Raw genomic sequence first — 14,071 nt, 5'->3', positions numbered from 1 at the left:
TGACAGAAGTCCTTCACTTCAAACAATATAGCTGAACAACAATATTCCTACAATTCCCTATTCTTTGCCTCAACTGACACTGCCTATCACGGAGGTTGTCATTCTTGTATAGGTGGATAGGCGCCCCCGCTTGTCGGCGGCTGAACCTCACTCTTCTTATGCCCTGATAACGGTAGCTGAAACAGAGAATAGGTGACAAATCTAATACAGAGACCTTTCTCACAATAAAGCATCAAACAAAAAGACTTGGCGTTGGTTGTAGAAACTGCCTCAGCGCGTTTCGCCATCTATTCGGTTCATCAGGAGGCTCGATATATGGATGGTATGTACAATAGCTGCAGGTCCATGATGAACAGTCACAGGCTAAGATGGACCATTTAGCTGTATTGTTGAAGGTGAAGGACCCCTGTCGATAATAATAACACGGTGATCCTTCTTCCCTTGTTACCATTTGTATGTTATTTTTTCGTTTACATTACATGTCTTTTTTTTTATGAATATAAATAAAATATTACTGTTTTTAGAGGGTTTCAACTTTATTCTAGTCAAAAAGCACAAAAGCCAATCAACCACATCAAGGTGTGCCTAAATATGGATGGACCCTTTTGCCAAACCAGGCCTCATCTGAATGGGGAGTGAAAGAAATCCAGGCACAGCTCACAATTTACATCTTGAGAAGGAATGATGGGTGGATAAGGGTGCCGTCTGTTTGGAACATGGACATATGTAATGCTTTTTGCATATGTGCACTTAGCTGAACATATAAGCCTGGAAAAAAGGAATACTTTAACTTTGCCATAGGCTCTTGTTCGCCAAACATGGGTTATAGATTGTCCTTTTGGCCTCTGTTTCACCTGTTTTTGTCTTTCTACTATTTATACAACAAATAGCATTGTCCTGTACAGAGAGCCCTCTTTAGAAAAGATATAATGAGTGCTATACTTCCTTTTTCTCCCCACCACATCCATGTAGACTATAGGCACCGTCCGACATTTTTTTTCTGCTTTTTCCACGGTTTTTGGAAGATTTTTTGTTTTAAGGGTGCTGTGCCTTGAAAAATAAATCCTGCACCCAGGGAGATCTTGATATAAACATCCAACTTCATTTAAATCATGTTAAAATCCACATGAAGCCAGTGTGTATGGTCTACTCGACGTGTTTTGGATGGTATCAGTCCTTACTCATGAATGAAACATGTCGGCTAGACCAAACACGAGCTCCTTGGATGCTGGATTATCTGTTTTTTTTCAGTTGGTCATCTTTATCTCAGGTTTTCCATGCATGAGAGGAACTCTCCTGTCAAGTTTTATCCAGAGAAGAGGCCTTTGCCACCCAATAATCACTTTATACTACTTAAAGGGAACCTGTCATTAGGATTGTGCTCAGTAACCTACAGACAGTGACATGCCGATGCTGTTATACTGATTACAATGATACCTTGGTTGATGAAATCCGTCTTGTGGTTGTTCTTTAACCTGAAGTTTCAGTTAATGATATGCCCGTGCTTCGGGGTGGCCTGTGGGGGTCTTCATGTGGTGCTCGGTTTAGGTATTCATCTGTATGGCTTCTGACTGATCCCTCACTGACCTTCCCCCTAGTTTACATAATGAGTATATGTACATACTGGAGAAAAAAAAAGAAAAACCCTTCTGCCGGGAGGCTGACAAGTTCCCTTTAAGCAGGCCATACACATATTTGAAAACTTGTCTTGACCACCAATATTGATGAGATTAATTAACAAAGATGTGTAGGAAGTCATAATGACTGTCTGCCATTGGCAGATGTTAGGGGATAGAGGTGTGTAGGTTTTGACATGCCCAGGTTTTTGTTCGCTCACCTTTTGTGGCTTTTTCCACTCACTCCATTGATTTGAAGTAGCTATTCTCATCTACGTGTACACGTTAGGAAATGTTTCCACAGTATTGGCGGCAGCAGCAGCACATGTCCACTCCGTCCGATGCGCTGCCGGCTTTTGTGCACACGGTGATTCCGCATGTGTTCATTGAACCATGCGGAATCACCGCGCCCAATACATTGGATGGCGATATTTATCTTGCGGAGATGGAGCGTCTCCACAAGATAAATAGACATGCTGCGGTCTGGAAAGACGCGCCACATGTGCGTATACGCAGGGTTGCCGGAGGCGTCCCTGCACACATAGTGGAATTGGGATTTCATAAAATCCCATCCACTATGCTGTAACATCTGGCCGCTGCAGAGGAACGCAGCATCCAATCCGCAGTGTTTACTGACTGTGGGAACATATCCTAAGTGGATGGACCAGCAGTTTACACTTTCTTTAACAGTTGATCACCTGTGATTCCAGCAGCTGGATCAGATCAAATTCAGATTTGACTGCAGCTTAAAAAGTTTAACCAAAGTTACAATTTCTAAAAATGCAGAAAGGAAAAACGTCGCCCTCAGCGAAGTCATGGGCAGAGTGCTCCATGACCGGGTTTGTAGGGCAAGCAGGGGTTAAAATGAATATGGTTTGAAGCGCAGGCTCAGAGGGGTCAAAAGTTTAGAGGGGTTGGACGTAAGGGTGGGGGTGTTTACAGTTGAATAGGGTTTATCTGTCTGAGAAGGGATGGGGGCTATCAGTAGGCACAAGGCACCAAGAGCAAAGGTCCCACCCTCCCGCCCTTTAATTTAGGGGTGCAAGTTTGCTAAAATTATCAAAATGTTGGATGATGTTTTCATTGGGTCATATTGGCGAGCAGAGGTGGGGGTTCTTGGAGTTGGTGGCAAATTGTGGTGGGGGTTGTACATCAGGTGGATGGTAACCTCCCCTTTATGTTTGGATTTGGTTAATTGCCTGGCGGATTTTGGGGCTCTACAGGGTGGGGTCCCTGAGAGTCGGTGTTTCTGGAAAAGGTTTTCTGGCAACAAAGGTGCCCCCGAGCCCGTTGGTCGCGGCTGGGGGTGGTAATACTGGACCTTTCATTATTATTTACTGCTTTCTGCCAGGTTTTGGAGCTCCAAGAACCTCCTTACAAAGAACTTATTAATTGTAATGTTTGTTAATAAAAGGTCGATTTGGCCAATTTTATCCAAAGAAAAAGGTGTACGAGTGTTCGTTTTGGGGGGAAGGGGCGTTCCGTGGGAACAGAGTTGCTAAATTGTCGGGTTAATATAGAAAGGAGTCAATTGGAAGAAAGCATCTACAATACCGCAGTCATGTAGTGTTGAAAGGTCAGAAATAATATGATGGAGCAACTTTGGGGCCAGAAACACAGCATGCATCACATATTTTGCCATCTAAATGGCAGGAACACCGACGGACCATAAAAAAAGTCAATTTGGTGACTTTGTATGAAGCATCAGCACAGTGTTGTGGCTTCCATCATAAACTAAAACCACCGCTAAAATGTGAACAAAGCCTTGGGAAAGAAAATCACTGGTGTTCTCTCCATGTCACATACACACACAGAGGCAGTGTGATTGTAAGGGGCTGTGGGGACGTCTTAAAGGGAACCTGTCACCCCCAAAATGGAGGGTGAGCTAAGCCCACCAGCATCAGGGGCTTATCTACAGCATTCTGGAATGCGGTAGATAAGCCCCCGATGTATCCTAAAAGATGAGAAAAAGAGGTTAGATTATACTCACCCAGTGGCGGTCCCGGTTCTGTTCGGGTCCGATGGGCGTCACGCTCCGGGGCCTTCCATCTTCATAGGATGACGTCCTCTTCTTGTATTCACGCTGCGTCTCCGGCGTACTTTGTCTGTCCTGTTGAGGGCAGAGCAAAGTACTGCAGTGCGCAGGCGCTGGGCCTCTCTGACCTTTCCCGGAACCTGCACACTGCAGTACTTTGCTCTGCCCTCAACAGGACAAACAAAGTACGCCTGCGCCGGAGCCGCAGCGTGAAGACAAGAAGAGGACGTCATCCTATGAAGATGGAAGGCCCCGGACCGCGACGCCCATCGGACCCGAACAGAACCGGGACCGCCACTGGGTGAGTATAATCTAACCTCTTTTTCTCATCTTTTAGGATACATCGGGGGCTTATCTACCGCATTACAGAATGCTGTAGATAAGCCCCTGATGCTGGTGGGCTTAGCTCATCTTCCATTTTGGGGGTGACAGGTTCCCTTTAATTATATCCCCTACACTAGTGCTTGGGGTGTTATTGGACTATATGATAACTGGTGTGTGTGTGTGCCGCCACATCAGTATTCCATGTCCACCGGACGGTAGACCTGCGAACCACTTCCTACCTGCCCAAATGACCAGCACTTCTTCCGATTTGCAGGCCTGATGTCATCATTGTGGAGTGACTTATACGTGATGTACTGGGCTGTTAATCAGAAGAGGTACTGTGAATACTGGAAGCGAGGAGGCGGCTCGCAGGTCTTCCATCCGGCAGTCAGTGATTACTTTTATGCCCACTGGATCGGGGTCCTGCAAATAGATTCACTCATCTAGCTTGTCCATATTCTCTAAGGTGACCTTACATTTTAGAAGTAGAAAGCTTGCAGTTTATTGCTTATATACTGTGGGGGTTTAGCATCTGGCATTCTTATCAAGCAGCCGTTTTCTTTTGGTCTCTCTTGACATTGATAGCGAGATAGATAATCTGTTTATCAGCTTAAAGCAGGCTTGTGATTTGTCAGTATGTATATGAGATCTATCAGAAGTGTTAAAGGAAAATATGAACGGTTTTATTAAAGAGGTTCTGCACGAGTGTAATATTGCTGACTTTGTGGTTATGGCTTTTTACACCATTTACATATGGCCAGTGCTGATAACAGCTGATCAGTGCCAGGTAATGGCCCCCACTGATCTGATATTGATTAATATCACAGTTCTAGACAAATAAATCTTTAAAGTCCTATGTCTCTTTTCATCTATCGATTTTTACAGTTACAGACCCAAAGATTGCATACCCATAACACATGGGCGATCTCAGTGTTGTCTTATGAGAAGAAAATTAACTGCACAGCCGCAGGATGAAAACTTTAGTGATCATCACTTCCAGCTACCGTATTTCCATCAATGTTCCCCTGTTGAGCGCTAGTCAAATAGTTTTTTTTTTCTCCCCTATGGACATTTATAGCATGTGCACAGTATATCACAGGGCCAAACGAGCCCAGAAAATGGGTAGCAAGTTTAGTCATCAGAACCTTCACATTTGTAGCTTTGAAGGAATTCACATTTAGTTTTGTCCAGACCTTGAAAAAGTGTACTAAATGTGCCAGAATTCTGGTACAGATGCCATGATGTACATTTATTCACAGGAATCTGTCAGTAGGATCAACCCTCCTAAGGCCGGGTTCACATTTGTGTACCGGGGCTTTGCGGAGGGCTGCGTACTTCCTCCATTAAGCTGCGCCCACTTCCGCACTTCTTCCATTTAGGTCTGCCTATCTTTAACATTGGGTACGCAGGACATGCGGATGTATGTGGATGCGTCGTTTTGATGCTCCCGCCGTCTGCACAAAACTCAGCAAGTTGCATTCCCTTGCGGTCAGCGGGCGTCAAAACAACGCATCTGCATACATCTGCTTCAATCCATCAAATCAAATCCTTCATTTCATGATTAAAATATGCAAATATGCCTAGGTATGATTTGGAGTAAGGGGTGTATTTCGTGGCTGCAGGACGTGAGACCTACGAACCGCCTCCCACCTGCTGTTCTCCACGCTCTTCCTATGGTTAGTCGGCCTGTGTGACGTCTTTATTGTAGCGTGTCACTACATGGCTATTCATTAGCGGTGCTGGGATGTTGGTACTTATGGACAGTTTGTAGGGCTCCCGTCCAGCAGCCACAAAATACTGACCTGGCTGCTGGACCACGGTTCTGCAAACTTGTTCGCTCATCTCTAGACATTTACTTTGGATTGCTAGCCCATTATAATCTTATTACATGATATTTATGATACACACTAGGAGATACTATGTGGTCAATAGATTCAAGGCAGAGCACACAATCTTTTATTCTTACATTTTTATTTCGAGTTATATATTTATCATTCTAATATACCCATGCTTTAATTGTGCTTTTCCTGAAGGAAAGAGTTGTCTGGTCAGATATTGATCGGTGGGGGTCTGACACCCCAACTTTTGCAAGCTCTGGAGGTGACCGGATGTAAGCACATTGAATGGAGCTGCACAGTGTAGTGGCCACTGCTGGGTACTGCAGAACAGCTTCTATTCTCTCAAATTTGATCTTATTTGAAGTACCCAGAAGCAGCCACTTTACACTAAATGTTAGCTACATAGTGCAGCTCCATTCAATGTTATTCCAACTGCCCATCGCCAGAACTTGGAACAGCTAAAAGGTGGGGTGCCAGGTGTCAGACCCCCGACCAATCTGATATTGAAGACATCCTAATGATAGGTTACCAATTAGTGATAAGTAAATGTGCTCGAATAAGGTATTATCCGAGCATGCTCTTGTGTTATCCAATTATTTTGGGCGTGCTCGAAAAATATTTTAGAGTTCCCGCGGATGCATGTCTCACGGCTGTTAGACAGGGATTGCTCAACAAGCAGACAATCTCTGCATGTGTTTCGGCTGTCTAAGCTGTGAGACATTCAACTGCGGGGACTCGAGCATAGTTTTCGAGCACACTGAAGTCCCTCTGTTAGCACACGGATTTTGCATTATCCAAGCACGTCATCACTATCACCAATATAGTCTGAACAATGTAGCTAATGTATATTCTTAATTGGACATATACTCTGCTGCTGTAATATATGCCCGTTATATAATTAGGAAGTTATACAGTACATGCAGTTACCTAATCTGTTGTGAAAAATATTTCTCCACGTTCAGTTTTGTCATTTCCTATCATTCTGGACATACAATGGTTACTTGTCCAGCATTAAACTCATGCTCTTGATGTACCACAAACTTATTTATATATTTGGGTAAAATAACTTTTATTGTCATTTTTGCATATACCGATCTATCTTGGACAAGTCTGGCAGGGTGTAACCTTCACAGTTTAGTCCAGGTTCACAGTCCCTAATCGACTTACCTTCTCGAAACTGCAGTCAGCAAAGATGATGATGATGATGTGGGCCATCTCAAGCATTTTAGGTGACTGCAATGTGGAGAATGTTTGTCAGTTTGGGACTGTGAAGCTGGACTAATCTGTGAAAGCAATGCCCTGACTAGTCCAAGATCATAAGCATATCTGAGTCAGGATGATAAGTTATGATTGTGCAAATGAAATGTTTTTAACTGCACGCCAAGTCAAGGTTGTGATTTTATTGCTGAAATCTAGCTTTAGATCATTATGGGACAGTTTGGAAGTCTTGGGAGGACCTGACAGATGCTTTTCTAGCTCCTCCATTCTTCCGCAGGCTTGTAGAAGAGCCATGTAGGACATTCTGGCTTGGAAATGTATTTTCGAACATCGCCAATGTTGCCCCATAAAATCTGAACATTCCAAGCAATCTCACGCGTGCAACATTTTTGTTTCAGGTGGTGTTGGAGTGGAGTCGAGATCAGTATCATGTTTTATTTGATACGTATCGGGACAACATTGCTGGAAAGTCATTTCAGAACAGGTAATGTACACTTGAGTTAAAATTGCAAATTACCTTTAAAAAAAAAAAAACCAAAAAAAAACCCCAATACATATTTGTAGAAATTCACAATTAAATATTCATATATTGTACAATACATGGAAAGAGTAGTGTTCAGTCCTCAGAGTTATCAGCCTCCAAAACTGTGAAACAGTCACATCCAGTTGTTTACACAGTGTCTGTTGTTCTTGCAATGTTCTCCTTGTTCTTATTGGAATGGGCACATTGTAGATTAAGACTGAAGGGAGCAAAACCACAAAAGAACACATTTGGAAATATGGAATAAAGGAACATTTGACAAATAAAGCGTAATATGTGTTAAACATTTAGTTTTCTCAAAATATCGCCTTTCACTCAGATAACAGGTTTATACACCCTTTGTATTTTCTCAGCGAGTTATCAGGTAGTTACCTGGAATGGCTTCCAAGAAACAGGCATGACTTGTCTGGAGTTCATGTGTGGAATCAACGTCCTTCAGAAAGGTTTTGTGACTATCAGCTGTGTTTTCTATAGTCAGTGTTAATACACAGTTTCATACAGTGCAGAACCCTTTTTTTAGTATGTTCTAAGCCAGAATATTGCAAGAACCACTCAGCTAAAAAAAGAAAAACAGCCCACCATTACTTTAAGGCTATGTGCACACGTTCAGGATTTGTTGCAGAAAATTCCTGAGAAAAAACTGAAATTTTCTGCAAAAAATCTGCATGCGTTTTTTGCGCTTTTTTTTTACTGCGTTTTTTGGTGCGTTTTTTATGCGGATTTTTCCGGACATTTCCCAATGCATTATATAGTGGGAGATCTGCGAAAAAACCACAAAATTAATGAACATGCTGCGTTTTTTACCGCGATGCGTTTTTTTTTGCGTAAAAGAACGCATCATGTGCACAAAACATGCGAAATTCATTCTAAATGATGGGATGCATAATGTATGCTGTTTTTTGCGGTTTTGTAGCTTTTTTTATAGTGGAAAAACATGAAAAAAACGCGAAAAATCAGCAACGTGTGCACATAGCCTAAGACATGAAAGTCAGTCAATTGGGAAGATTTCTAGAACCTAGAAGTCTAAGGGGGAACGTTTCTTCTTATAGAGACTGCTAAGCCGGAGTAAGGAGACTTATAGGCCATTCAATGCTCCTGTGTGAATTTAAACATGTAAATATTTTTTTGTTAAAGGAGCAGAGGATTTCAACTCTAGGGCCACCTATTGGAAGTAGCAATTCTAAAAGTCAATCTCGACCCTTTAACAAGCCTTGCTATATATATATGTCTTAGGATAAGAATTCAAACCAAACCCTCCATTTACAGACTCGTGTTATGAGAAGACCCCGAAACGTGTGTCTGCTTATGGAAAGTTTGATTTGGTTTCCTAAGTGATGTGGCAAGGCTTGCTAACCCATTCGTGAACTTGCGATTTTCCATGTTTTCATTTTTGTTTTCTCCTTTTTTTCCAAAAGCCATAACATTTTTATTTTGCTATCAATATAGCTGTATGAGGGGTTTTTTTTTTTTTCAGGACGAGTTGTACTTTTGAATGACGCCATTTATTTTATCATGTGATGAACTGGAAAGAAGTGAAAAAAAATTCAAGTGCGTTGAAATTGCAAAAAAGTGCAATTCCACAATTGGGCTTTTTTTGTTTTTATTTACCATGTTCACTATATGATAACACTGACCTGGCAATGTGATTCTCCTGGGCAGTACATGTACGCAGATACCAAAGATGTATAGACTTTTTTCTTTTTCCTTCACTCATGACAGCACCACCTGAGAGGATCCACCCCTTCAGGGTAGGAAACCCACTGAAATAAAAGGGTGGCACCTCTCTCACATCAATTCGTTTCCCTGTCCTTGATGGAGCCCTCAAGATGAAGAGGAGTGGCTGAAAATAAGGTCCAAGGCCTGACTCTGTGGCTGGAGGAGTGACTTACCTGGCCGTTGCACCAGTGTATTGGGTCCTGGAAGCGCCATCACAGGGTTTGAAAGCTAGTTTGGTTAGGCAAGCGAAAGCAGCAGAGGCCTCGGCATGATCTCCAGCCACTGCGGCTGCTTGGACGCACGTCGTGCCACGAGATGGTGCATCCTGAGTGTGCCAAGTGAAGTGGACGAAATTGAAAGGGCTCCAGCTGCGCATGTGCATAGCTTACCACAGACCTAAAAAAAAGATATACATGAGTTATTTCTGTAATCGTACTAACTCGAAGAATAAAACCGCTTTATCAGTTTTACCACTCGCGGAACGGTATAAACGCCCCCCCAAAAGAAATTCATGAATTGCTGGTTTTTGTTCATTCTGCCTCCAAAAAATCGTAATAAAAAGCGATAAAAAAATGTCATGTGCCAGACAATGGTACCAATAAAAACCTCAACTCGTCCCGCAAAAAACAAGACCTCCCATGACCCTGTGGGCAAAAATATGGAAAAATTATAGCTCTCAAAATGTTGTGATGCAAAAACTATTTTTTGCAATAAAAAGCGTCTTTTAGCGTGTGACAGCTGCCAAACATAAAAACCCGCTATAAATAGTAAATCAAACCCCCCTTCATCACCCCCTTAGTTAGGGAAAAATGATAAAATTAAAATTATTTCCATTTTCCCATGAGGGTTAGGGTTGGGGCTAAAGTTAGGGTCCAATGTCTCCTGTTACCCTTGTGAAAATAAAAAATTGGGGGCGAAAAAATCATTTTTGTGAAAAAAATATGATTTTTTATTTTTACGGCTCTACGTTATAAACTTCTGTGAAGCACTTGGGGGTTCAAAGTGCTCAACACACATCTAGATAAGTTCCTTAGGGTGTCTAGTTTCCAAATTGGGGTCACTTTTGGGGGGGCGCTCCTTTCCTTCCGAGCTCTGTCATGTGCCCAAACAGTGGTTCCCTCCACATATGGGGTATCAGTGTACTCAGGTCAAATTGGACAACAACTTTTGGGGTCCAAAATTCTCCTGTTACCCTTTGGAAAATAAAAAAAATTGGATCTGAAATACATTTTTGTGAAAAAAAAGTAAAAAAAAAAATGAACATTTAAAACATTCCAAAAATTCCTGTGAAGCACCTGAAGGGTTAATAAACTTCTTGAATGTGGTTTTGAGCACCTTGAGGGGTGCAGTTTTTAGAATGGTGTCACACTTGGGTATTTTCTATCATATAGACCCCTCAAAGTGACTTCAAATGTAATGTGGTCCCTTAAAAAAAAAAATGGTGTTGTAAAAATGAGAAATCGCTGGTCATCTTTTAACCCTTATTAACTCCCTAACAAAAAAAAAATGTTGGTTCCAAAATTGTGCTGATGTAAAGTAGACATGTGGGAAATGTTACTTATTAAGTATTTTGTGTGACATATCTCTGTGATTTAAGGGCATGAAAATTCAAAGTCGGAAAATTGCGAAATTTTCACCAAAATTAAGTTTTTTTTCACAAATAAACGCAAGTCATATCAAAATTTGTTTTACCACTAACGTGAAGTAAAATCGGTCACGAGAAAAGAGTGTCAGAATCACCGGGATCCATGGAAGCGTTCCAGAGGTATAACCTCATAAAGTGACAGTGGTCAGAATTGTAAAAATTGGCCCGTTATTAAGGAGACTCACCCAAAAAATCGTATATGAGCTAAGGCCACCGGCATGAGGGGCTTATCTACAGCATTCTGTAATGCTGTAGATAAGCCCCCGATGTATCCTGAAAGGTAAGAAAAACAGGTTAGATTATACTCACCCAGGGGCGGTCCGGTCCGATTGGTGTCATGGTCCAGTCCGGGGCCTCCCATCTTCTTACGATGACGTCCTCTTCTTGTCTTCACACTGTGGCTCCGGCGCAGGCGTAACCCTTGGGGGTTAAAGGGTTAAGCGTTACTCCTTTGGGTGCTTAATTGGATCTTGGAAGCCATTGTTTTGTTTGCATAATGTGGTACTGCTCTTAGAGCCTATTTTCTGCACATAAAGAAATGGCTTTATCTGAAGTTAGTCTGCTATTAAATCCCTAGAGAAATCATTGACACTAGGTCAGTGTGGTAAAGGAGCTGGACCTTTTTTGCTGTGTTGCAAATTTTCAGGCCTGCTGCTTGTTCACAAAAGTAACATATGAACATTTATTTATCATGGTTCAAATCCCCCCAAGGAGTTTGTATGCTCTACAAGGAGTTTGTATGTTCTCCCCGTGTTTGTGTGGGTCTCCTCCGGGTTCTCCAGGTTCCTCCCACATTCCAAAGACCTACTGATAGGGAATCTGAGCCCCTTTGGGGACAGCGGAGATAATGTCTGTAAAGTACTGTGATTTTCATAATTCCACCACTTTTCACTTTTAGTTTTGCAATTTTAGTGTTGAGGAGTGTACCGTATATCTCTGTTGTCTGAGGTGTGTCTTGTTTTGTTTTTTTTCCAAGATGTTGGGTATGTTTTACTGGTGCCATATGACTTTTTGATCGCTTTACTGTTGTTTTTCTTTTTCTTCTGGCCTGATTGGCCATTCACTGTTTGGGATACATTTTGTAATATTGTACAATCTTGGTCTATGATTCTGGCTGTTGCAGCAAAAGCCCAGTTATATATACAGCTGGTTCCTGCTGCAGATGTCACGGACACCATTTACATCGTGGTGCAGGTGGTCACTTCTCACAAAGATGTTTGGCATTTCCTTGATTTTACGTTGCTCCTTTAGAAGAGATATTGAATAAGAAGTCAACCTTTTAAATAGTTTCTGCTCATTCATTATTCTTTTTATGTTTGCCTGGGCTTCATACAGGCTTTGTCTCCCCATGCCCATAGATGTTGTGTATACCTGGGTTAATGGCACTGATCCAGAGCTTGTAAAGCAGCTACGAGATGTTCGAGAACAAATGGAAGAAGAGCAAAGGGCTTTGAGGTACCCTTTTATGCAATAATTTAACAGCAATTTTTAGTAGGAAATAATACTGTATATAAAATTGTGTTGCTTGATACTACATTGTGCATTTTACTGGCATGCTTTAATTTTCAGTATTGTTTCTAGTGTTCTTCTAGCCTATGTAACATTTGTGACTTTTCTACTGTGTGCCAACTATTAATTATTTCATAATCTCTATCAAGGGAACTAATTGGAAGTAACAGGACAGAACCAACAAGGAGAGTGTAAGTTTATGACTTTTATTAATTTTTAAACATCAGATGTCTCCAGATCTGGTAGCGTCTTAGATTGCATCAGTGGCAGACAACTGGTTGAAGAAAAATAGCATGTAGATCCAACAATTTGTGTAACAAATGGTTTATTCGTTATACTCACAAACATAAGTAAACTAGCGCTTTGATAAAATTTTTAACGTCAATTTCGGTCACCTTGTAGCAATGCAGATTGATAAGCCTGACCAGGGTTTCGCCACAATTCTGGCTTCTTCCAGGGCATCAGTATATACAGTGGGGGAAATAAGTATTTGATCCCTTGCTGATTTTGTAAGTTTGCCCACTGACAAAGACATGAACAGTCTATAATTTTAAGGGTAGGTTAATTTTAACATTGAGAGATAGAATATGAAAAATAAAACCCAGAAAATCACATTGTATAAATTATATACATTTATTTGCATTTTGCATTAAGAAATATGTGTATCATTTCTCTGGCAAACAAGACAATACTTGGTGCCAAAACCCTTGTTGGCAAGCACAGTAGTCAGATGTTTTTTGTAGTTGAGCCCACATCTCTCCTGGCACATGTCAGCTGTCAACTATTAACCCGTTAAATGCCGCTGTCAAACTCTGACAGCGGCATTTAACGTGCGCTTCCGGCCATCTAAGTGGAAATCTGCCCATCGGTGACCCCTGTCACGTGATCGCGGGTCACCGGTGGGTTGGCATGACAACCAAAGGTCTCCTGGAGACCCCTATGGTTGTCACTGCCGGATTGCTATGAGCACCACCCCGTGGTCAGCGTTCATAGCAAGTCAGTGTATCTACTACAAGAAAAAAGAGCCATGCGCACAACTATTGGAGGTGCCAGGGTAGGTTCCCACACCGTCAATAATAATAATAATAAGAACCCGGCACTCAACTTAAGTGATCAGATATGGTAGTTTAATGTGGTTCACTGTAGTGGTCAAAAAACGTTTCGGTGTCTACATCAGGCCTTCCTCAGTTGGTAAATGATGTAAAGACCAAAACTTTTTTTGTATGCGTTTTTGTAAGCTAAAGATCTACTATTTAACAAAAAAAAAAAATTGTGATGTCATTTCTTTGTCCAACCTCTTCTTATACATACTCCATTAAAGACCATAATATCATCACATACCATGTTCACATATAATGTTTACATACACAAAGCAAATGTTAGTGAATATCTATAGATAGAAAAAATCTGCGTTAGGCCGGGGTCTCACTTGTGAGAACCTCGCAGGAGTCTCGCACCTCAATACCCGGTACTGCCGCCGGCACTTGGACCAGAGCGTTCAGCTGCATAGAATATACATGCAGCCGCGCACTTCGATCCCGAGTGCCGGCGGCAGTACCGGGTATTGAGGTGCGAGATAAATCTTTGCCAAATCAGACAAGGTGATTTTCTGGATTTGTTTTCTCATTT

The 14,071-nt window shown here is 41.8% G+C and overlaps 1 protein-coding gene across 3 annotated transcripts in view; it reads left to right on the top strand.

The window, feature by feature from the left end:
- GNPTAB (N-acetylglucosamine-1-phosphate transferase subunits alpha and beta) overlaps positions 1–14,071 on the top strand; it is a 128,450-nt gene that overhangs the window by 2,761 nt on the left and 111,618 nt on the right. For all 3 annotated transcript variants that reach the window (XM_077265615.1, XM_077265613.1, XM_077265614.1), the window contains exons 2-4: positions 7,430–7,515; positions 12,269–12,388; positions 12,592–12,633. In XM_077265615.1, coding sequence (XP_077121730.1) covers positions 12,282–12,388; positions 12,592–12,633 — 149 coding nt within the window. In that variant the 5' untranslated portion in view covers positions 7,430–7,515; positions 12,269–12,281. The remainder of the gene's footprint in view (positions 1–7,429; positions 7,516–12,268; positions 12,389–12,591; positions 12,634–14,071) is intronic.

Source organism: Ranitomeya variabilis, chromosome 5, assembly GCF_051348905.1.
Source record: "Ranitomeya variabilis isolate aRanVar5 chromosome 5, aRanVar5.hap1, whole genome shotgun sequence".
NCBI lineage: Eukaryota > Metazoa > Chordata > Amphibia > Anura > Dendrobatidae > Ranitomeya > Ranitomeya variabilis.
The sequence above is the reverse complement of the archived record's forward strand: the minus strand, read 5'-3'. Positions and strand labels throughout refer to the sequence as shown.